We start from the raw sequence: 25,577 nt of genomic DNA on the forward strand, positions 1-25,577 counted from the left end.
CCCTTGTCTCCCTCCTTTTCAGGACGGGAAAACTTTATTATTCAGGGAAATGAAACAAGTAACATTCAAGACGTTTTACAGTATTATAAAGCCGCATAACTTAACACCACTTTGAAAATTGAGTAAAATTAGACGTGTATAGAGCCGCAACATATGTATGTTCAGAGTGCATATAAGCCCTATGTAGCCCAAAAAGGAAAAAAAAAAAAAAAAAGCCCCAAAGACAACAATGTAAAGTGCGCATAGAAGCTCTGCAACAGTTGTACATTAAATATATTTTGCAGAAAGAAAAAAAAAAGAATCTAAACTGCTACATCAGTGTGTAATAAATAGAAGCCAAAATTGTGCAATAGGACTAGAGAAAAAGCAACACGGAGGTATGCCTATGTTGACCTCCATCAAAAAAAAGCTATCACAGACTGAAATAAGACAGCTGCAAGGTATCAAATTAAGCGCAATGTTGATTCAATAAGACAACCTCCAAAGCTTGTAAAAAGCAAGCATAACATTGTTTTTCTTCTAGTGGATGGGTGCGGACATACCTAAACAAAAATCTGTAATGGCTATCCAGTTTTAAAGATGCCTAAAATTAACACCACAAAGAGCAAAATGCAACCGCCACAGATTGTGAAGGCAGTGGTTACAGAGCACGTGTTCACTCCACAACAAATACAGCGGCAGTCAAAGGTAGCCTGGCCCATCGCCCCCCACCCCCGTCGGGCGTCCAGAGACCGTTTTTTCACAACAGGTATACATTCTACATCATATTCGGGTCGTAAGGGTATATGTATGCAGGCTACCTCACTTCAGTGGCAACTGCATGATGCAGACCTCAATTACTTCATTATGTACAGCTTTTCCACAGGTCTCACAAATACTATGTTTGGGGAAGGGGCCATCAAAAAATTACTCGAGGTAACACGATTGTAACGAAGGCTCGCAAGTTTCCCTCCTTGCAAACGAGCTGGCAATATCCGCTAAAACATGTCCAAAAGAATTCCCTCTTGTCGTCGGAACAATGAAATGAGGCTTGCACGAAGCAAGTTTTGCGGAAGAAGCCACAGTATCTGGGACGTGCTACCGCTTCCAGAGCCGCTTAAATGTGCCCAGACTAATGCGCTCTATTCTCTTACAGACAGCCAGGAGTTCGAAACATATGAACCATACAGAGAAAGGTCCGCAAAAGTGCGGCAACTACTATGTGCTCGTGCACAGCAATCCTGGCCCAAATAAATATCAATGCAACAAAATTTACAGCCTTCTCGGTGCAGAGACCGACCGAAGGTCAAATAATTTAGTTTTGTGCAGAGACCGACCAAAGGTCCTATAATTTAGTTTTGAACCGCAAGGGCTATGAAAGACTGCTATCCGACTCCTGCGCAGGTCCTACGACCCAACACTCTGATTCGCGCTTCGTTTGGATTTTTCTGCACATCCTCCGCATTGGGGAGACCCTTTGACAATTCGCGGCACACTCTAGTGACGCCGACAGGCCCTAGCCGCGTCCCAGCTCCCGAGCTCTAGACGTACACAATGCGCAGGGTGTTGGTGGCTCCGGCGCCCTTGCGCCACCCTGTCACCACGATGACGGCATCGTCCTTGCGCAGGAAGCCGCGGCTCTTGCCGATCTCGAGGGCGTACTCGATGCGGGAGTCCACGTCCATGGGCCAGTCTGGGTGGCGGTCGCCTGCGAGAAGAAATTCATTCATTTGTTTGGAAATACTACCCAACCCAGGAAGGAGCACAAAATACATACATTGTACGTTATTCACACATCAAATCGTGAATGTAAAATCGCAAGTCTCTGCATGTCAAACTGAAACACTAGGGGAAAAAGAAAAGGAAAAACACATTACTATGTCATAATTCGCACCTTATCACCGGGCCAGTCACGCAAAAATGCTGGTAATATTTGACATGCAATTTCGCAAAACGAAATGGTAGCTCAGGCAATGCTCCTGTCTGAGCTACCGTTTGAAAAGGGTTGTTTGAACCAACTCAATGAGCAGTCCGGTAGAGTGCTGAAGGCGTAACAGCTGTCCGAGAGCATGAGAAAAGGCTATGTGTCGTCCATACTTTCGTTTGTGCTGTCTCCCTCCAAAGTATTTGACCGAGGCACTCAAGGACAACACCCCAAAAGGTGTGCATTCACCCAATTGCCGCACTTGCGAAGCCTTTCTCCAAGAGTCCAAATTTGCGCAACTTATAGTTCGTGTTTACTTTGGGACGCTTGTTTGTTTTACGTCGCCAAAGTACTACCATACCCGTATCTGGTGCAAGCTCAGGTACGTTTTTATCGCCCACTGAAGATGCCTTTCCTCATTCTATAAACAGCAAAAGTACAAGAATGCATGCATTTCTGTAAATTTAATTTTATGACGAATCTGTCTCTTACTTGCTGTCCCAATGTAGGCATTGGACTTTCTGAGGCTGCAGTACATAGATATAGTTAAATTAAAAATAACTTTGTTTAGAAATGGACAAGTGATAGCTTGGGAACAACCTTCATGAGTTCAGCTGGGCTTTAGTTTAAGCACGGCGCAATTGGGAAAGGTTCGGAAAAACCATTTGATACTCTATTAGAAAATATCCTGCCAAAATCACTACGTAGTCGCTTCAAACTCAAAATCTACCATTTGCACGTGCATACAAATATGAATAGAAAGACTGATAACACCAAACTCTAGTTACAAGTGCCTTTTATACTCTGTGTACAGTTGTAGTTCACCAGCATAGCTTTCAGCAGAGATAACCCATGCTTACTCACCAGAGATCACAGTCCATCAGAGAAGGTTTAAAAAAAAGAAAAGGAACCTTATAGTAATCAAATGCTTGCTCCCTAGTGTTTTGAAGTAATAAAGGACCTACAATACCCCAAAATTAAGACTTCCTTAGAAGTGTCAAATGACAGGGAAGAATACAGCGATATCATTATCACATCTTTAAATATGAGTCGCCTTTCCATGGAAAAACAAATGGTAAAATTGAATGTTACTCTCCACATCGTAACGTCGGAAAATTTCCATTACCCCTCCTCAAGTGTTCTGTAGAGGGTGAGCATACTGAAATGGGGCTCTGCTACATATTACATTTCACAACTCAGACATTGTAGAAAGAGAAAGAAATTTTTTTTATTAGATGGCGAGGTTAGCCATTTAGCAGAGTTGGTTTGATAGACCAAAAGGAAAACAATTTGCGGACTTTGGCTAATTAATTACGGGAATTGATCCCGGCCACATATAAAACGAAGGACCGAAAACTATTCTTTCCTGCTTGCCCTAATTTTCATAAAAAAAAAAAAAAAAAATTGGTATCTCTGGCACCCCTCAACTCAACATTGAAGCGGCACCAGCTTCGCTTGTGACGTCATTCGGAGTGGCGTTGGTTTCCGGTTGGGTGCATCTGGCTTCCGTTTCCCCAGCGCTCGCCGGCTCGCCGATTTCCCGCTCTTCCGTCGATTCCCGACCAACATGGCGGCATGGACGGACGGCCTGAGCGACGTCGAGCGCAAAACGCTTGCGTATAGTAAGTCAGTTCGACTTGTGCGGCGGGCAGAAGTCGAGGTCGAGACACCAGGAACAATAACGATGCCACGATACTACGGACCACGACCAACGCACTCCGTCGAGCGAGGGAAAGAAAAAATGTCCGGGTTGCTTGTGTAGCCGCCATAGGCGCCTCGGGCGTCGACGGATGACGGCGACGGCAGGTTTGGTTGACTTGCAGTAGATGGCGCCACAAATCTTTTAGCGGCAATATTAGGCTTTTGAAGCGTTTCTGCATGCCTAAACAACAAGATTTTATAAACTTAACCTTAAATCAAGCTTACAATTGCCTAATACTGTCACTTACAAAAACCACTCCGAATGACGTCACACCACAGGTTCCATTTGCGGCCACCATGTGGCCACAGGTTGGGGAAAAAAGTGTTTTATTTTGCGATTGCGCAGCGAAATAGAGGTATTTTGGGGTATGGTGGCACTTTTTCTCTTACTTATGCCGAAGTAAACAATATAAAAAATACAAGCTGCACATTCGTTCAGTGTTAAAATCATTGCACCGCCCCTTTAAAAAATAAAATAAAATTGAAAAGTCCATCAAACAGTTTTACTCCTGCTTTTTGCCTTGTCCTTTATATCCTCTTTCATTAAAAACTTGCTGCTGCAGCAGCTTGTTATCTTTGTCCTTATTCTAGGGGCGAAAAGAAAGCTTTTATCCACAACTGCAAAACAAACACAACTGAACTTGGACTTTTTAGCTTGAATTTTGCCCTATCTGTTTCTCTGGAAAATTACAGCCTATAGACCATTCCATTAGGGTCATAGCAGAGGGTAAAAAGAGAAAAAATGCCCTCCCCCTCTCACCCGCATGTCGTCTGCTCCGCCGAGTGGGCAGTACCTAGCATCCGGCTGGCGTACAAACTCTGTTTAAAATCGCGTCATTTTGGGAATTTCAAGCGCAGATGCGCAGATTTTGGTATGCCAGTTATCGTGTATTACTATGCTAGATAAAAAAGACTACCAGAGTCCAATTGCGCTGTTATCTGCGTGCAAAAAAAAAAGGAAAAACTGTGTCAGACTGGCCGGTCTCTCCGGCGAAAAGTGAATCTGGTGGCTGTACCTTTTTTACTATACAAAGTTCGTACTTTAGCAACCATGAGTGGATGTCTGAAATAATAAATAAAAACGTGCTCTCCTGCCGCAATACACGCAGTAGTTGGGGGTAGTACTGCCGGCTGACTCAACTGCTATTTAAGTAACGGAAAAAAGATATGTCAGTTGACCGTTAACCGAGGTAGAACAACAGAGAGCTCTAGGCTGATTTTGGAGTAGCCATAACTATTCTAAGAACGCAAACCACTTCACAACGGCAGCCAAGAACGAGAGTTCGATGTTCCGTACAGCCCGCCGATACAGCCCAAAGATGGAGAATGGCAACCTCCCGTTTTGTCGTCTGCTAGCAGAGTCGGGCGCATGCCCTATCTCTCGTTTTACCCCGCTGTACCTGCTGAATTTCCCGGATGTAAAGAGAGGGCGCTGCTGTCGAACAAAATGGTGCCGCCCAGAGAGCGCTAAATGGAATGGTCTAAACCAAGCCTCGAAAACGTGACAGTACTCAAAAGTTTTAAGAGAATTAGTAGACTTGCTATTTCAATCGCTACGGTAAGGCAACCTAACTGGTGCACCGAGGCCTAAACTGTACGTCTGAACGTGTCTTGCAGAAAGATCACGCTTCGAAGCCTTTTTCTAAAACAACAGATGCCAATAAAAACTTCCTTGCCCACGGCAAAGACTTTAGAAGCTGACGAAAGAGTATAAAATGAGCCACAAATGTAGAAAAAGTATGCTAGCAAACATAAGGACTCACTACCAGCCTCACAGTTTTTTTTTGAGGACCAATCTGGATCAAAAAGAAGTATATGCTTGCAAAAAATATTATAATACCACAACGTCCCAAGTAATTGCACATCCCACATTTCGGGAGAATATAGATTTCCCCCCAAAAAACACTGTGCGACTGCCCACCACGATCCGCAAACATTCGTCCTACTTTAAAGGGATACTACAACGAAATTTCGGCGCTCATTTTTTGGTCTATATGTGTTCAAAAGAGCAGTATCACATGGAACGTACCAATATCTTGTTAAAAAAGTCTCGAAAAGGAATTTTAAAACGAATTAAACGATTAGCAAAGAGCACCTGGTGGATGTCGCTAACGCCTCGTTTGTAATGCCCGTCTAGGAACCTTGACAGCTAGTGACGGAGGTTGTCTCGTCTCCGGCCACGACGAGAGAAGGGGGGAAGGAGGAACTCCCTTCTTCCCGAGAATTCCTTTTGTGTGTCGCAGAAGTCGCTATTGTCCCCCTAGAAGATTATAGAAGATTAACCCGTCACTCAAAGTTTGTACAAAAGCAGCCGCTTCGGTGGCTGGAACGACTAGGCCGTCCGCTCGACGTCAGCCTCGCCGTAGCTTTGCTCGTCTTGAGACGACCTACGTCACGATTGCGTTGGATGTCACGTGCTCTAAGCTGGGCCTTCTCCGAGCGCTTGCCAGAGTGAGCCGTTTATAACGAAAAATACAGCCACCAGGATTAAAATACAAACGTGCGATTGTCATTTACGGGTATTGTGGATCATATTCAACCTATTTTTGAACACGACGGGAATATTTCAAATTTCGTTGAAGTATCCCTTTAACGACACGGCCACGGACCTTAAGGCACGTTCATACTCTTACGATATCTTAAAACTGGGTTTCTTAAAACCTCTTACAACCAGAGGACACACTGGCGCCATCTATCGGGTAGCAGTGGAAACTTGACGGTTCGGCATATTTTCTATTTCTCTCACGCATTATCCTTTCTTTCTTGGCTCGAAAAACTTGTCAACGTTATAAACAAACCTTTCTCATAGGTATTACGCACATTTGACCTCGGAAATCCCGCAAAACCTTCGCTCTTGTTAAATGCAGTTCCAGGGTCACCGCATATATGGCGCCAGAATGTCAGTATGTTCCCTCGTCATAAGAAATTTTAAGAAGTTTTAACAGATCTCATTTCGTCTCTCGGTCATACTCTGTCACAAGAGTGTGAACGGGCCTTTACAGTTGGAGGACGTCCGTGACAAAGTAAAACGAGGGACGGAAAGACATTTCTCTTTGTTTATGCATTCCCTCCCCGATTTTCACGACCCCGAAGTCTTAGTACATACCGTGCGAAAGGAAAACGATGGCGATAACAGAATGAAACTTTTGCTTACAATAAAGTTTGTTCAAAAAAAAAAAAAAGAAGTTGGAAAGATAACACAAGCAGTAACCCATCCAGGGATCGCGAGGTTAGGGAACGTTCCATATCCTGGAATGCAACCGCAAGTGTAATGTCAAAGTATGTCTCCATAGAGGTAAAGTCACTGCGAACCCGCTCCTCTTCCTGGAACATTGCACAACCTTACCAGCTGTGGTCGCAATGTTTAAAGGGGTACTCCAACTATTTTTTTATGGTCGTTGATTTGACTCAAGCTTTGCTCACCAGATCGAGACACGGCTGTACCAGTCTCTCAAGTATTGTGTGAAAAGAAAAAAAGTGTCACAAAGTTACTGAATTTCCTAATTTTGTTCTCGTTGCATATCTCAAACAGAGAGCCCCTACTGGCAACACTGAAGTGTGATGAGAAAAATGGTACGAAGAGGGCAGTAAACCACGTTCCCAACTGGTCATAAGACGTTTGATGAGAGGAAAAGAATGCTTAGAAATTCAATGACTGGGACACAGGAAAAAAATGCTAGACTATGTTCAAGACTACCTGCACGACCTGAAAGTCTGCACTATTTGTAGAGACATGCAAGCAACGAACTTCGCAATAGCAGGACATTCTTTCATGAGCATTTCTTCCACAAAACAATGAAACCGCGCTAATTACGTACAGAAAAATTGTCATTTTCATCTTTTATCTTTTTGCGCTTACCTATTGAGGCATGGGCCAACCAACTTTTTTAACGAAGTTCTGGCAGCACCAGGGGGTGGGCGATGACCCGGGATGTTACAGTACAGTGGTGTTGTCGCCAACAGGCTGTGAATGGCAGGGAGTGTTCTTCGAATGCCCAGCCTCCAGCAAGCACTCGTTGCTTCTCCCCGTGCTTTGGCTGTCTCGAGGACCATGAGACAGCCAAGCATCATTACGCTGGAGACAAGACAACTGAAACTCCTCCCTGCCAATCTCATCCTGTTGGTAACTGTACGCTTCCAATTCAAACTGATCATTCACACTTCCAGCTAATTCAACCAAATCCTAAATATTTGGTTGACTGGCTACTATTTAGACGCATTTGTATAGAACTTCATAAATCCAGGGGGGGGTTTGGTGGCAGAGTGGGATCCTGTCTTAAGTCCCCACCCCTGCCCGTTTCAATCTGCGCATGTGTCGCGAGTCTACTGCGTGGCGCAGAATAAAGAGACCCCAGACCAGAAGTGGCTAAGTCTTTCGTCTATGGCCAAGACGGCCGAGACGCCCAATGGGGCCGACTAACCAACCACGGTGCCGCGGCTGTGGTTTGGCCGCTGCATCTCACGCATAGAGAAGTGTCCATGTGCTTTGCAAGGAACGGGAGGAAGGACCCCTTCTCACCTGAATAGAGCAGAGGCAGGATACCCCTGTAGAGGTGGGACTGGCGGATGGTCTGTTCAACCCTCGAGATGGCCAAGATGGGACAGCGTGGCCGGTACTTGGCTATCAGGTGGGCCGTCCTGCATGGGCACACCCCACCCGTTAACGGCGGACACCGGCTCCTGCCCTCAACCGTGCAGATCAGACGAAACCGCAACACACTCGAGAAAATCACTGATGCAAATTACGAATGAAGGACGCGCAATTATGCGAAGCTTGGGACAGCTACATACAGGAAGGTACTACGTGCTCAATTTCTATTTAAACTTGTGATTTATATACTTGGTAAGTGCAACCACAGCCCAGACTAATTACCTACATTGTACCCAAAAAAATGCACGGGGTACAACAAATCGTACAACGGCACGAAGCCCACACAAACCCGAGGAAATGCTACATTCAATGAGACGAAGGAGGTGATCGCGCAAACAAGTATGTGCGTAAAGATTGCCTGTGCTGAAAAGGAGCGACCAAACCTAAAGCATTGGAAAACTGAGCTAAATGTTAAAAAGCCAGTACAGTTCACAGAGTCAGAGACTACAGTAGAGCATCTTTTTTGTGTTCTCCCCAATACACTTTTTCAGAAATACAGGTATGGCAGTATTTGGTTCTCGATCTCTTCCTCCTTTTGCAGTGGTTGAGAGAAGGAAAAAGGCTTCCCCTATCCCTCTCTTCTCGACCAGCGGCACCTCTGTAGTAAATTTGAGCACAATACATCAAGGGCCATTGCATCATCGGAGTCGCATACCTCGCTCAAGCTATTCGAATAAAGACTCGTTCATTCACTCGAGTTGCACAGCACCCGGTAACGGGCGGAAAAGTACATAAACATTTCCGAAACGCCAAAATGTGGCTACGAGAAGGAAAGAAACGTACCATCCTCTGGGGACGAACCCAGAACCCACTGCCCATTACATTTTTGCATGCGCCAGTCTCCACAACGCTGCGGATAGAGTCGCTAAATAAGCTACGCGAATGGAGTATCGGCATTCCGATTCCCAACTTTTCCGCGGGTGCCAATATCGATGTGTTGGTGCAGAGCGGGTGCAAGTGGCGATAGTTACATTTAGAAAATACAATTCTCCAAGCCTTTGAAGCAATGTCGGGAAGCTCAAGCGATCTTGCTCTGCTTAGTCACGGACAGTTTCAGCATTTCTGGATGACGGAAGAGTGTCTCCCACAATAACTTACAACAATGATTTTAAGCACCAAGGTTTTTAGGCCAGGTGGTGCAAACTGCCGCCCGCCATAAAGGGCACAGCCATCAGCATCCATCCGGTGGCCAAACTGCCGTCACTCTAAAGTAGGAGTTCTCAAACTTCTCAATCCCGAGGAACGCCCATCTCTTGACCGATGGCAGATGAACCCCTCCCTGTTTGGGTATTATTACAACAAAGCAGCACAGAAACCTACAGATTGTGCAAACAATATTCAACATATTACAGAGTATTTGACATATAGTTATGCCTCAATGGATGGCCCAGATCTCTACAATACTACTTAAACAGGACAAAGACTTTGCTCCTGAATAGTTGAGGAAATTTGGGAGATGGGGGACCCCTGAGGTTGACTGCCCTGGAAAACCCCTAAGGGTATATACCCTGGGGAGGCCATTAGAGTGCCCAGGGGAACTCTAGGTTCATAGCTCAGTTTAAGAATATAAAATATAAAAATATAAAAATTATAAAAAATATAAAAAATATACGAGCTTGATCATGCTGACAAGGACTGGTAAGCACAGAACGTACGATACGCCTTCCAGGGAAGAAGAGAAGGGCACTTGAACGGCAGCACCTAACGAAGATTCGCTCTCATTTCTGATGTACGCTGAGAGATGGCGCAGCACGACAGGAAAGGTCGCGAAGCGCATTCACGCGAATGACTTTTCCTTGAATGCTCAGACCCCTACCCCTGGATAGCTCAGTTGGCAAAGCACTTGGCTCAGTCTCAAGGAGGCGAGTTCAATATCCTGGCAGGGAAATCTTATAGGGTTCGCTGTTGATTTTTTGTTACAGTCAGCCGTCGGGAAACTCCATGGAAATCAGCTGATAAAACACATTCTGCATTAGCAGCTCATTTATCGGCTCTCGTTACACGAAGCGCAGCTTAGTTAGTGGCCCCAGCTGTGAGGAAAGCCCCAACAAGCGGTAGCAACGGCATGTGCCTCACCTCCCAGTGGTGGTGATGACCACGATGGCCGAGGCGAGGCACTTGATAGAGGCGCTGACGGCAGCGATGGCAATGGTGTGGGTGCCGTCCGTGGGGCACGGGGCGATGTGCGACAGGTGGATGAAGACGTCCTTCTGGTAGAAGGCCGCCTCGGCCTCCACGCAGATGGCGTGCATGATCTGCACCGTCTCCAGCGGGTAGTCCCCCTTGGCTGTCTCGCCGGAGAGCATCACGCAGTCGGCGCCGTCCAGCACCGCATTGGCCACGTCAGAGGCCTCGGCACGCGTGGGCCGAGGCTTCTTCACCATGCTCTCCAGCATCTGCACACGGCATGAGCACACTTCGGTATAAATAGGGTCTTGTGTTTTGTAGGTTTTTTTTTTCATAATAATTCTAGAGTTTTATGCGGGTTTATTTTGCACCACCGATTCAATGCTTTCTGGTGCAATTTTTTCGGTGTTGGACTAAAGTGGGCATTTTATCGGGGCTTGCGAGAAAACGGGAAAGGGGCACAGGACCCCCCAAACTCGCGGGAACTTGTGTGCGACCTAAATACCCGAAACACGTCCCGGTAGCGATCAGAAAGAGAATCGAGACAAGTGGTGTGGTTCCCATACGAAGAAGCAGCTTCACGGATAGACTGTGTTCTTGGCCAACAAAAAAATTAAGCTGTAATTTTCCCCGTTAGGCTAGGATTTTTTTTTGTTCAAGGACAGACTTAATTTGGAGTTTTTTCGATTTTCCCCACTTTCGATATAACTGGCTCGGTAATTTTTGGGGTTTATAGGTATTTACGGGAAAGACTACACCCTACTCGTAGCTGCCAAGGCAGCTCGACAACGGGCGTGCGAGGTTTTGGGCGCTAATGTTAAGTTCTCGGCACTTATCTTGGCCCAGGCTTCGTGACATCTCACAACCAAACCGAGCACTTCAAACGGTCCCGCGATCCTACCTGAGTGGCGCAAATGACTGGCTTGCCGACCATGTTGCACTTTGCGATCATCATCTTCTGAGCCAGGAACACCTTCTCGGGGGGAATCTCGATGCCCAGGTCGCCTCGAGCCACCATGATGCCGTCTGTTTCGTCGATGATCTCGTCGATCCTAAAACCGGCCGGGTAAAAAGAAACGGAGGCTGCTCCAGATTATGCATAAAATTTCAGAATCAATATCAGATTCGGAGAGGTATTTTTGTGGAGAAATGAGAGAAAACACGCAGCATTCCAGACCTGTCTTTGACGGACCTAGAATTCTGTCGGAAAACAAATTCTGCACCGAACAAACCCCAGAGTATGTCTATTAGCTCTAAAAACCAACCAATGAGCTACTAAAAAAAAAAAAAGTTTTATACTGTTGTCCAGCAGCGTAACTCGTGAAAAAACATTTTAGATAATTTATAAATTCATGTAGCCTGTTTTAGAGTTACAAATCAAAAGTGTCTCCCTGTTTAGCCTTCTGGCTCTGGATTGTCGCCCCGCAAAACATTGGGCATATAGCATGGAGGTAGGGAGCTTCTGGAGGCTGTATCAGGTTGCCAGAGGTTAAACAAGAAGTGTGGAGAGATGCCCCCAACGATGGCCAAAACCAAGGGACGCTATTGGACAAAAAAGAGAAAGCTCTCTCTTTCGTCTAATAGAGTTTCTTGGTTTTGGGCATTATTGGTGGCGTCATGTCGCCTCCAGAAGCTTCCCACCTCCATGGCGACGGAAAAATGCACTGTATCCGAACTGCCTGTTTTACACTCTCATCACCGACAAAAACAAAAAACAGGACAGACCATGAAAAAAAGTAAAAATGTGCGCACAGAGTAAGATTTGCTTTTCGTTTCCTCAAAGAGCTACTGACTGGTTGGGACACACAAATCAAAAAATTATTGTTACAAAAAAAAGAAAAAAAAAAAAAAGAAATCTTGTTTAGAGCAATATTTACGGCGACAGACACATTTAGTTGGTAGTCACCTCCTTTTCAATTTTTCTCCCGCTCTCCACGTGGAGGAGAGGTGGAAAGAATATTACTGTTCTGTGACGTCATGAACTTTGCGTGCAGAATTTAAAATAAACCTCGTGCCGTCAGTCTTGCCCCCATTTTTTTTTTTTTTTTTCAATAGAATTTATTTTTGTTATTTGTGTCCTAACCAGACTGTTTAACCCTTTCGCTTCCGCGGCATCCACACCCGTTCCCGCGAGCTGTACCGCGCAATTTTCCCCCAAGCGGACTGCCGTGTGCGGCGTCGCAAAGAAAGCGCTGTAACTTCTGCCATATAACTCGCAGGTGAACACTTTTTACTTTATTTTGTTCGGGAATGATTTCCGGAAGCGATTCACTCAGAGTACCTTGCGGGTGTGGAAGGTCTTGAAGCAGACGGGCATGTGAAGTGCCACTTCACATTTCTCGCACTCCCAGCGGCTCTCGCTCTTCTTCCCCTGGGCCTTACATACATGACATTGTCTGGATGGATTCTGCTTGATCGCATTCGGCGGGATCTGGCGAGGGAAGTGAGCCCACTCGCAGGCCTCTAGCCGCATCGGTGAGGGACCAACGGGCGGTTTGCCTCGTCGCCGGTATCCCGGCAACACAGCCTCTTCGATCAGTTGTTCCGCCAGGTCCACTTTCCAGTCCGTATAGCTCATTCGCTTGCCTGTAATCTTGGCGGAGAGGATGTAGCTGTTATAAACAGCGATGTCCATGATGTAAAAAAATATCTTCTTGTAGCCCTTTGCGTACCTTCGCATTATAGGAAAGGAAGCCAACTGTTGGTCTTCCCGATCCACACCTCCCATTCCTCGGTTGTAGTCCTGGACAACCTGGGGCTTCAAAACAGGCAGGTCACTCTGGCGCTGTTTCTTGCCAGTGTCAGTCACATTGGCAGTGGTGTGACACGTTGAAAGAAGGTTGACAGGCTTCTTGTCCTGCCATGTCAGGGCCATAACGCCGTGCGAGAAGAAGGTCTTGCACTCGCCTTTTTTCAGCTTGATATTTTTTACCTCCTTGGGCATGTTCTTGCGGTGCACCCTAACAGTACCCACCGCGTTTGATCCAGCTTGGTGTATGTGAAGGAACAGGAGCGGTGAGGAGTACCAATTATCCATATAGACTGTGTGGCCGTCTGCAAGACGATCGCCGACAAGGTTGATGACGACGGCCTCACTGCACAACATTCCGATGGTAGCAGGGGTTTGCTCACTTTTTCCTGTGTAGACAGAGAACTTCAGACAGTAGCCACTGCCAGATTCACATAGCTTGTAAAATTTCACGCCAAAACGTGCTCGTTTTGAGGGGTTGAACTGGACGTATGAGAGCCGACCACGAAATTTCATCAAACTTTCATCGACAGCGAGACCTTCTTCTGGAGAGTAGGCACTGCCAATGGACTTGATGATGTAGTCCAGTACAGGCCGTAGCTTCCTCAGCTTGTCATCACTTGCTGGAAGGTTGTTGTCAGAAAGATGTAGATATCGGGAGAGTGCCCAGAAACGTTGCCTGGGCATCACCGTCCCGAAAAATGGTGTGCTGATGACACTTCTCTTTGACCAATATGCCTGGATACTGCTCTTCTTTACTTGGCTCATTAGCACACACAGCGCAAAGTAGGCTTTCATCTCCGCCGGTGTCGTGTCATGCCATGTAGGGTCCGGCTTGGAAGACTGCTTCTCCTTTGCATAAGCGTTGGTGTGCCTTGCAATCATGTCCCAAAAATCGTCTTCGAGGAGAGCGTTGAAGATGCCCAAAGGACTGGGGCTTTCACCCACTTTCAGTCGGATAGCTCGCTTGACACCTGGGTTTCCACTAAAGGACAGTTTGATGATGTTCTCTGAACTGTCTTCTTCCTCCCACTGCCAATCTTCACGTCTAGGCTTCTTTGACGGTGGTGGGGAGGAAATAGAGGTGTCTTGTGATACACACACATCGCCTTCACAGTCACTGCCGCTCTCACCGTCACTCTCGTCGTCGCTACTTTCTTGGTCCGATACATCTTCTAGATCGTCGCCACAGTCACTTTCATCATCACTCTCGAACACCAGCTCGAGGATTTCCTCACATGTGAGCGCTCTCTTCTTTCGCGACGCCATGCTTCCGATTCCGACACGGCGAAAGAATCGACAGAGAAAACAAAGCTGCGAACTTTTTCTTTTTTTATACAACCAAAGCTCAAAAATAGTGGACAACTATGTCCATCTGGTGTGAAAAAGACAAAACAACAAGAAATCAGTGTGCAGGGAAGCGCCATCTATTGGTGCTTTTTAAAAACAATGTGTTTTTAAGAGGACGGCGATTCGCCGGCTTCTCGCACTTTGGCCTTGGCAGAAGCGGCCGGCGGATCGCCGGCTTTGGAAGCGAATGGGTTAAAAAAAAACTTTTCAGTGATCCTTGAATTAGCCTATTCGAAGCCCTGCTGGCAGCTAAATTTTCTTGGACTGTACAAGTTTTCTTTTGAAGCTTACCGTAAAAATAGCACTGACGACGTTCTCCAATAAATTCTAAACTTTTTTTTTTTTTGCTTAATCATTTTAAAAAAAGCGAGAACACAAAAAGGTCAGAGTCTTCAGAAAGAACGTTAGACAAGAAGCAACCATTACGGATCACTCACTTTCGAACGCCCTCATCGTTTTCGATCTTGCATATGATCTTGATATCCTTTCCCTTTTCTCCGAGCACGCTGCGAATTTCTTTCACACCAGCTGCATTTCGGATGAAGGATGCAAAGATCATGTCCACCTGAAACCGTAAGAGCAACTCTTTATGCAACTGCTTCTAAGTGCTTTCCCTTCTCTGCTTGTAACGCAAGTAATGCCTTCCCCCAGACATTCCTATCTGACAAACTAGTCTCATATTTCCAAACATTGCTGGAGACCATTGCCAGAGAGGGACAAAGGGGTCACTAACGATCAGGGGAGTTTTGCTGTGCAAGTTCATCCCAACGCTAGCTTACCTGCACAATTGGGGTGCATAAACATCCACGTGAAGAGTAAAAATAAAATTGCATGGCTCCAAATAGCTGTTCATTAATATGGCCACACACATGTACTAGACATTATCGGACATCAAATAATGTTCATGCGCACGCTTGTCCTTGCTGATCGAGAGAAGAGGGATTACTCCTTTAAAGAATGGGCCAATCAGCTCACAAACTTGCACCTATCAGCGTGCGTCGATTCGCCAATCCTTCAAAAGAGTTTGTTCTACTAAAGACCCGTAACGTGGCCAGGCGATTCCCTCACATCTGCCATGGCTGGCACTTTGCTCCTAAAACAGTATCTTGTTTCCTCAACTACCCTATAGGTAGGAATTTGTTTTTTAAAGTCTTTACAGAAACGCTTAGTATATCTATACTTGTCACCTAAAGGAAAGGAAAAGGCAAGTTGTGTGCATCAATTATACACAAACACTTGGCACCTATGTCACGCCGCTGCAGTGGTGCTGCTTTTGGCAGGGCGTAAGCGCAGATGCATGTGCAGACGCCACTTCACGCGAATCTGGTTCGTGCGGGAACCGAGTGTTTTCCCACACCTCGAGAGGGCTTGTTTGTAAACAGCATGTTGGCCTATACGCCGTACAAAGTACAGTTTTTATTACAAGTTTTGGTTATCGGAGGAAAAAGCTAAGCTTTCGGCACTTCAAACGTGTATGTCTTTATAAGATATATATCTATTCTAAAAGGCACTACATATATATTCTAATTTTCCACATAGAGAGAAATTAGTGATGCTTGGCGAGGCGACTGACACTTTGCAGCAAAGTTTTTGGGGTGAAAACGAGTATAGGCAAGGTGGAGCACACATGTCGTTCGGTGTTAGATAAAGGGGCCAGAAAGGAGAAAGGGAACCCACCCCTTGCTCCACGCCGAAGAGGAGGTCTTGCTTGTCCTTCTCTGACACTGCTGGCAGGTCGACCAGTGCCCCCGGCAGGTTCACCCCCTTCTTGCTGCCCAGCATGCCTCCATTCTCAATGAAGCACTCCAGGGACACGGGCCCTGCACAACGTTCAAGGCACAACTCCAGCAAAAACTCCCAAAACTGGCACTGCAAATTTTTTTTCTTTAGGAAAGGGGGGACTCTTAGAGAGCGGAGGTGGCGATAGCGCATGTTTTGTTCCTATAATGCCTGCACAAGTAAAGTCCACGTAAAGTAGAATTCTTTCGAAAGCCAGAGCCAGAAGCATCCGTGGCAGTCACGGAAGACTATTTCTGCTTGGGAGGGGGGGGGGGGGCGGTAACGGGAAGAACAATCTTTTCTTAATTATTTTTAAAGGGATGCTGAACCAAACATTTCAGTGTCTATAGACCGTTCCACTAGGGTCATAGCAGAGAGGGTAAAAAGAGGAAAAAATACCCTCCCCCTCTCACCCGTACGTCGTCTGCTCCGCCAAGCGGGCAGTACCTAGCATCCGGCTGGCGTACAAACTGTTTAAAATCGCGCCATTTTGGGAATTTCAAGCGCAGATGCTCAAATTTTGGTATGCCTATTATTGTGTATTACTATGCTAGATAAAAAAACACTAACAGAGTCCAATTGCGCTGTTATCTGCGTGCAAAGAAAACAAAATTAGGGAAAACTGTGTCAGACTGGCCGGTCCCTCCGGCAAAAAGTGAATCCGGTGGGTGTACCTTTTTTACTATACAAAGTTTGTACTGGTGTAGGCCTTTAGCGACCACGAGTGGATGTCCGAAATAATAACTAAAAACGTGTTCTCCTGCCGCAATACATGCAGTAGTTGAGGGTAGTACAGCCGGCTGACTCATTTGCTATTTAAGTAACGGAAAAAAGATACGCTAGTTGATCATTTACCGAAGTAGAACAACAGACAGCTCAAGGCTGATTTTGGAGTAGCCATAACTATTTTAAGAACGCGAACCACTTCACAACGGCAGCCACGAGCGAGAGTTTGATGTTCCGTACAGCCCGCCGATATAGCCCAAAGATGGAGAATGGCTACCTCCCGTTTTGTCGTCTGCTAGCGGAGTCGGGCGCGTGCCCTCTCTCTCGTTTTACCCCGCCGAACCCGCTGAATTTCCCGGATGTAGGGAGAGGGCGCTGCTGTTGAACAAAATGGTGCCGCCCAGAGAGCGCTAAATGGAATGGTCTATAGTAAGTGGTGCACAATCTTTCCACGAGCCAGCAGCCAACGGTGTGTGCGAACACATGCGACGGAATGACGTCATCGTCCCCGATTCACGCTTAGCCCCTTAAGTGCCACATTTTTTTCCCAAAAGTACCCTAAAAGTGCCATATATTTTTTTTTTTATTTGGAATTTTTATTTTCTCGTATTACACATATAATTTGAAAAGTTTAAAATGAAAAAATTAGCGGAGGCGGAACAAATATTTTCCAACTAATACGAGTGCTGCCATCTATGATCAGTGCCGCAAAACTACACAGACGAGCCCTGCTCGTTCGTAGAATGGAGGGCTACCGAAAAAACCACTGGACGAGCTGAGCTCGTCCATGGCATTTTTAGCCCAAAAATGGCCGACGAGCTCAGCTCGTCCAAGGCACTTAAGGGGTTAAGATGATCGTGAAATGTGTGGGATCCAGGGAAAAGGAGAATAGAGACAAGCTCTTCATCTCCACAGTGGGGTCTGGTGTAAAAGGTGAGCGATTGATTGTTTTAACAAGCACGTAGCTTTCACTTGTGGAGATGACAACCCCGTCTTTATTCTTTGGCCCGAAGCCCATACATTTCAGTGTCATCTTAAGCACGAACAAGGGACTTGACGTCAATTTCCTTGCGCATGCTCGCACACACCGGCGGCTACTGGCTCGTGGAAAGAATGTGTGCAACTCATTATGGACACTAAATCAACACTAAACAGATAGGACATGTATGTTAAAAAGTAACCCCCCCTCCCCCAAAAAAAAGTTTTAGCACAATATTTAAGCTGGGAGACCCACTCTGAATTGCGAGCGATTCTGAAACGTGCTATTTCGAGAAATCGTCTCCGAAATAGATATTTACATCTTGCAAGTACGGCTGCGAAGCCACGAGGACAAGTGAAGGCGGGGACTCACCAACTTGCTTTACCACCACTGAAATAAGGCCGTCGTCGATAAAAATCTTGCTGTTTACATTCAGAACCTTGGTGATGTTCTCGTAGTCGACGTAAAGTGTCTTTTCATCGCAGGACTCCTTGAATGATGGGTCTGTCGTGATGGTAATCATCTCCCCCTTCACAAGCTCCACTTCTGCTGATGGCCCCTGCAAAGTTCCAATACAATTCAGCATGCACTCCTCAACTGGCCCGCCAGAGTCTCCGTTTTACAAGACTGAACGAAAAGATCTACAATGACCGTTAGTGCCAGCACCCCCTCAGATAGGTTCGATTTAGGAAATCATTCAGATGCCAAACTGGCACGTTGCATGCTTATGTCTGACGGGGGCAGGCTTTTGTGCAAGCATTACAGCCAAGCGTTTGTTTGAGCATGCCTGTAGGTCACTCCCATATTAGTATATTTTGTTGTTAAGCATATTTTGTTATGGAGACTTGGGCTCTATTATGGAAACAAAAACTAACCAGAGAATTAGTTCCAGTTACTCAGTCTATGCTTGTACTTTTAAGTGTGACAAGAGTGTGTTGAATACTCCACATCTCCAAACATCAGCTTACTGGCTCTGTTTCATGCCAGTCCTGCCAGCCAAAAAAATAGAGTGATGACCTCTCACTCTAATTACACCAGGTCGTTTTTCAATGCTGTCTAGGCCTGGTTACACCACGGTAGCGTGAACCGCCGTTAAATCCAGTAAGAACAAAAGACTGCAATGACAAACAATTTATCGACCCTTCGACGGCCAAGTTTTTTTTTTTCCAAACATGCTTCCAGTGGTTGGGATTTGTTTCCAAAGGAATAGTGCAAATAAAAGGTCAATGCGCAGTTTTCTTCTTAATAATCTAGGGGGAGCATGCACAGTGCTTGTAACCTTTCTTTCCTTCGGTTTTATTTTGACCCGTCCGATTCCGCAACATTCTGCCGGTTTCAGATTCGGACGGATGGTACACACTCATCCCCTGAGATCAGTTCTGAGAAGCGTTAAAAATCTGAATTGGAAGAGCCGGCACTCCAATTGCCAGTACCGCCAGAGCAGCCGACATTTGAAGCGAAGATTTCGCGCGTGTCACGCGTGCCAAGCATCTAAGTTCAAAATCATAAATACCCCCAGAAAAGCTAAACACCGTGCTAAGAAAACATTTACAAAGGCAAAACAAATGGCAAAACATTCCGCAGCGAGCACCATTTCGCATTCAGGCGGGCGCTTTCATATATCTAATCGCCATAGTACATGAACGGCAACGATTGTCAAAGTGTTAATAATCTAACCAGGTCAACAACTCAGTAATCTGGACTGAAAAACGTCCCCGATAAGGCTCTATATACTACATCTTGACCTTTCTTAAACAAGCTTATTAAAAATGTTGCAGTAATTGCAGATTCAATTCCAACAAGGAAAACAACCTTCAGCGTATCGTCCAACTAACTCTCATATCTCAACGCTCCTCATTCGAATAAATAGCACATTCATGTCTAATATTACACAATTTACTTTACTGTAATCCTATTTCATTTATTGCCAGGAAAATTTCTTTCATGTATCCTTGCGTGGGAACACTGCCACCCCTGGATACCGGAGTGTGCAAGTGGGCAGATAACTGCCCAATAAAACAAGATTGCACCGGTGAATGGAGATACTCACCCCTTTGAGAAGCCCGGTGCGGATCTCTGGGCCCTTGGTATCGAGGGCGATTGCAACATGGCGCGTATCAGGTTTCACCTCCTCATTCAGCAAACGCTCTGCCTCCCGCACATTCTTGATGGTGCCTGCGTGGTACTGGGACCAGACAACATTGCCTACCATCAACACACATAACCAAGGGATGAGCTCCAGGCACGGAGCCCGGATTTTGTTTCGGGTGGGGGGGGGGGGGGGGCACTTATGACAAAATGCTGTATGAGAGGGAGAGGGAAGAGGAGGTCCCAGCAAAATTTACGACTTCAAGAAAAGGGGGGGGGGCCCGCCCCCCCCCCCCCCCCCCCCTGGCTCCGTGCCTGATCAGCTGGCCTATCAGAGGGGCACAGTATGTCTAAAACATAACATATGTGAAGAGTTGATTTAAAGCCTGACACACAGCCAGGAAACAAGAAACCAGTCTTGCTCCCCTTCTGTTTTCTGAAACAAAGTGATCCTCCCTTTCTTTCTTCACTGTGGCATGAAGAAAAATGAGTGGGAATGTGGAAGAGAGCTTCTCTGCTGATCCAAAAAATCCCCCGTTCGTTGGCCTTTAAGAGAATCCAAAGAACTGTCCAATGCTCACAATATGGAGGAGCTACACCGGGTTTACTAGTCTGTCAATCTAAAGTAAAAACAAATGCTGGCGGCTACACATACTTGCTCGTTTACACGTGGGGAACAAAGGAATGTACACATCCACAGCCATGAAATGCCCGAGGCAAATGAGGATTGTCAATTCAATGTCTCGCAACTCCCTCGATACTGAAAACCACAATTGAACGAGCAAAACTGATAGTTTGACCTCTGCTTTCGCTCTGTTGCACAGGTCACACAGAAAGCAATATTGCCATAAACAAGCTACTCTGTCTCCTTAAGAATTCCAACTTAAGATTTATTTATATCAACAATTAAAAGATGCAAAGTAAGGGTAAAATGCCAGCAAGGTGATGAAAGTTCAACGGAGCGACCTCTCGAACGTTGACCGTAGTCAACACAATCATTCTGGTAAACAAATGTGCCTACAATCGAAGTGCTACTATGAATGATTGCAGCACAAAAAATTTGACTTGGAAGTTTATTTCCTCACCCTTTGTCCTAAAGGTTTGGATTTTTAAGAAAAAAATAAATAAAAGATGTGGTACTGGCTCCTTCATCACCTTTGTACACGGTAAGTGGACATTTTCTTTGCAACAATGAGCTGATGTTTTGCAAACAGTTTTGCATTCAGACACACTCAGATTGCTCCAATTCAAACTCAAGGGTGTCCTTATTTTCAACGAACCTACCAACAAGCACTATGCTCAAATTAAATAACAAAACTTATATTTCAACACAGTAGGTTGAATCAAGTTAAAATCTATTTTTACACCTGGAAAGAGTCTCCGTGGACTTGAAAATAACACCTCCAATTCATTCGACGAAGAAGGTCTCTGCAGTTACTGTCAGAAATAAATGCAAAAATGTAGCCCCGTAGCTATAGGCTCTATTTTATGTGACAATAACCAGACTTTTGAATGCAACAGTATGTGAAAGACTTTGTTGGTTTCAGGAATGTGACTACAACTGGATTATGACAAGCAGTGTAGCTCTAAGTGGTTTCCACTGTACTTGGCATCATAGAAGGGCAAGCAGAAACATACCTCATAAGTACCATGGGAGAAATTCAACCTGGCAATGTTCATGCCAGCCTTCATCATGTTAACCAGCACCGGCACATCCTTCGAAGCAGGGCCTGGAATTCCAGAAATTATGTTTTCATGCTGCCACTTGAAATACCAAAAAAGGCTATAAAAAGAAGTTCCAAAGTTTTTATAAAAAATATATATATTGGAAGAACTATTTAAGTAAAAAAATGCATCCCTCAGGTTCACAATATAAGATTTGGAAATCATGGTGTAAGGTGCAAAAAACAATGGGCACAAGAGAGAAAACAGACATACAGGCGCTGGAAATGAACAGACTGATTTCCAACGTTCACCAATCAGCCCAACCACAGGTTCTTCTACAATATAAGATTTGAGTGAGAGGTTCAAATCTTCTCTTCACCAAGAGCTACCACAGCTACAAGACCTCTAAAAGCTGAAACAAACAGCCTATTAAATGCCTTTTGCACAACTAATCCAAGCAGCACAGGGTTAATGCTAAACGCCCGATTAGTTAGCTCCGCCCAAGCAAACTCTCATAATAATAACAGTTGGCCGGTGCTTATGAGGGATATTACCCTATAGCATCTCAAAATATTTTCTTGCAGTTCAGGTAAAGGCTACAGGCTACTAAAAGCAAGAGATGCGCAAGTGATCCATTACCTGAAAATGTGAGAGCTGTGCTGCCGCATCATGGGGGAAACCTAGCTCCAAAGGCCAAAGCTTAACTTAATTTGAACTTTCGTAAAATGTGAAGAACAATATAATTTTAATCTAACTTACACGTTTTCACTTTTTTTTTTTAAAGCTAGATTTACGATAAATTTTTAACGATTCGGCAACGCAATACGAGAGACACCCGAAAAACGAAATGAATGAATCGGTGTGAGCGAGGCAAAGGGTCCTCACCGATGGTGCATATGATGCCCGTGAGTCGCACGAAAGACGGCGCCTGGTTGATGTCCAAGGTGCTCAGGTGCTCTAGCAGGGTGTTGGCGTGGATGGCGTGCACCTGGGCCGGCTTGGCCACTTCCTGAGACATGGCTGCTTCTGCGAAAGCGAGCGCGGTCCGAGTGTAGTGCCCGCAGCGCCGCAAAGCCGCCGCCCTCGCAGAAAACCCCGCCCGACAAAAGTATGCACTCCGAGAGAACGCGATAGTGCTCCTGGCTCTTCAAGAACTGAGGGAGCCCGACGAACGCTCTTGCTTGCGCAGCGCGTGCCTCGGAGCACGCGGCGCCGTATTTGGTGGGAATTGTGCCAGCGCTTACAGATGTTCATGAAATGGAATATAGCTCGCTCAGATAAAATGAGGTAACGTAAAAAAAGATTTTAAAAATAATAATAATTACAAACGTAAACGCGACAAACAGTCAAATGTCGCGAGAGAAACTTCCCGAGACGAAGGGCCTTGACGGCGCACAAGCGAAGACGACGCTCTGTGAACGAATAACAGATCCGACAAAACAAACTGTACGAGATATGGCATCTGTCACTCAAATGTACAAATTACACTTACTAATTAAGCAATAATCTTTATGGGGACAGTTTTAAGTAAATGGAATACGCATACGACGGCTGCGACAACAGTAAGGTGACAAACGAGCGCGAGATCGTGGAGTTTCGTTCGCTCGGTATATCAACAGCTTATCTCTATCCGGAGGAAAGGTCGCGATAATAACAGATATTGGGTCCATATCACGAGAGCGAATGACATTTTAGCGAACGGCGACATTTGAGCGAATGGTCGTTTTAGCGAATAACGGGGGCGCGCGTTAACCCATCCGTCGCGCTGCGCTTTACGCCGCTTCGCGGCGACAGTCTGCGGCAACTAATTACAAAAATACGAACTCACTTGGCCCACCCGAAAACGCCGCTTCGCGGCGTCCGACTATTCGCTAAAGTGTCGTTCGATGAAACGTGGGCGTTCGCTAAAACGTCATTCGATCAAGTGAGTGCCTCCCGGTCGCCACGTGCATGCAATGAATATTTATAGTACGCTCCGATTAAAAGAGGACGCACTTTGCCGCCAAAAATGCAGCCACGGGCTTTTGTGATGTATGAACACGTCTCAGAAAGCGCCAAAGAAATTCGAAACTGCAAAAATTTATTTCGCAATTATGTAATCATTTCGTTACGAAATCGTTAACGCGCTACAGGTGCGCCCTCGCCGCCATGCATGTTTCTCAATCAAGTTAGACAAACGAGCACATGGATCGCGCTTGCATTGCGAGCATAGATACCCTACACGTTTCGTTCTTCCGAATTTTGAGTACATATATGCTCAAATTTCGTTTTCAAACTGTTGAAAGAGTCGGTATAAAAAAAATGCGGTAGGATGGATGGGGTTGTCAGATTTTGAGGGGAACGCACGCCGCAACATCCCGTGTCCACGGAAAACCTGTTAGTACACCTATCGACTGCCCTTTCGATTTAAAGATCCTTGGCACGTTCGTGGCGTGACTGGCGTACACTCTGACGTACACAGTACAGATCGTGTCCGCTAAATCACGACAGCGAGGAGGGGAACTGGAAGGATAAAAATAGTATCTCGGGGCCCCTTCCCCCTTGTCATCCGGAAAAAGAATTGCAGCTGCCAAGGAAGAAAGTAAACACAGTAAACGATTGGCAAGCGCACAAATGTCTAGGCTAAAAAAAAAAAAAAATTCAAGGGCGATGCTCCTGGTTAGCCTGCACCTAACATGCCGTGCTTCAAGCACACACAAACGTCACACGTGGAGTGTAAGTTGAAGGAATAGAACCGACAGGACAGCTAGACCACTCAACTATTCCAACGAGTTAGATTGTCTTTAATTTTTTAGTTGTTATTGGGTATGGTGCTCAGTGAGGTGGCAGGTCGAGAAGATAAAATCGATTATACGGAAATGCTGCCGGAGGACCTGGACAGTGGGCCAAACTTCCGAAGATACCGTCCCAAATGGCTTCAACAAGCTTGCAAAGCGCAGCCATGGCATCCCGTTTAGGGACATGGACTTCGGTTACCTTTTGTATTATTTCTGTGTCAATAAGAATGAATTCAGCAAAGTATCACACACAGCAAGAAATCTCAAGAAACCATGCTGCATTAAAAAGGCTGTGGATTACAACTGAGAAGAAAAATAAACTATGTGTGAAGCCGACATTCTGTTCCCCAGGCGTCGAAATCGCACACTGAGTTGTACTGTGTTTGGACCACGTGGCGCAAAGAACGATCGAACTTGTGGGCCAAAGCACTGACCCTGCTAAACGCTAAACCATCATCCTGACCAAACACAGAGCACCAAACATACCTTGAGACGGGTCCATATCACAAGAGCGAATGACATTTTAGCGAACGGCGACATTTGAGCGAATGGTCGTTTTAGCGAATAACGGGGGCGCGCGTTAACCCATCCGTCGCGCTGCGCTTTACGCCGCTTCGCGGCGACAGTCTACGGCAACTCATTACAAAAATATGAACTCACTTGGCCCACCCGAAAACGCCGCTTCGCGGCGTCCGACTATTCGCTAAAGTGTCGTTCGATCAAACGTGGGCGTTCGCTAAAACGTCATTCGATCAAGTGAGTGCCTCCCCCTTGAGACGCCATCTTGGCGCAAAACCATCAACCGAAAAGAAATAAATATCGCTCGAGCCCAAAACGTCGTAAAGCGCGCTCCGGTTAAAATCCCCAAGTATTGTCAGTGAACTCGCACGAAAAACAAAAATAAGATGCAGTGAAAAATGCCCAAGAAAGTGAAAGCACGAAAGCTTTACTATCACTGATGTAGCACGCCGCACGGCCATTCATTGCAGCGATTCATTCAAGCGTTTGCGAAGGTCGCCGAATGACCTCTAGCTGCTCTACCCTCACAGTCACCGAGTAACGGGAATTTATACATCGTTAAA

The 25,577-nt window shown here is 45.8% G+C and overlaps 1 protein-coding gene across 4 annotated transcripts in view; it reads right to left on the reverse strand.

The window, feature by feature from the left end:
* LOC8034034 (pyruvate kinase PKM) overlaps positions 1–25,577 on the reverse strand; it is a 26,958-nt gene continuing 1,381 nt past the window's right edge. For 2 of the 4 annotated variants that reach the window (XM_042294401.1, XM_040221004.3), the window contains 10 exons: positions 22,604–22,744; positions 21,692–21,783; positions 20,016–20,150; positions 18,338–18,524; positions 16,159–16,301; positions 14,919–15,046; positions 11,284–11,434; positions 10,332–10,651; positions 8,124–8,242; positions 1–1,687 (listed from right to left, as the gene is read on the reverse strand). In XM_042294401.1, coding sequence (XP_042150335.1) covers positions 1,521–1,687; positions 8,124–8,242; positions 10,332–10,651; positions 11,284–11,434; positions 14,919–15,046; positions 16,159–16,301; positions 18,338–18,524; positions 20,016–20,150; positions 21,692–21,783; positions 22,604–22,736 — 1,575 coding nt within the window. In that variant the 5' untranslated portion in view covers positions 22,737–22,744 and the 3' untranslated portion in view covers positions 1–1,520. Of the gene's footprint in view, positions 1,688–8,123; positions 8,243–10,331; positions 10,652–11,283; positions 11,435–14,918; positions 15,047–16,158; positions 16,302–18,337; positions 18,525–20,015; positions 20,151–21,691; positions 22,745–25,577 lie in introns of all 4 variants that reach the window. The other 2 variants (XM_042294384.1, XM_042294371.1) reach the window with 1 other exon arrangement.

Source organism: Ixodes scapularis, unplaced genomic scaffold (assembly GCF_016920785.2).
Source record: "Ixodes scapularis isolate PalLabHiFi unplaced genomic scaffold, ASM1692078v2 PGA_scaffold0__279_contigs__length_252992795, whole genome shotgun sequence".
NCBI lineage: Eukaryota > Metazoa > Arthropoda > Arachnida > Ixodida > Ixodidae > Ixodes > Ixodes scapularis.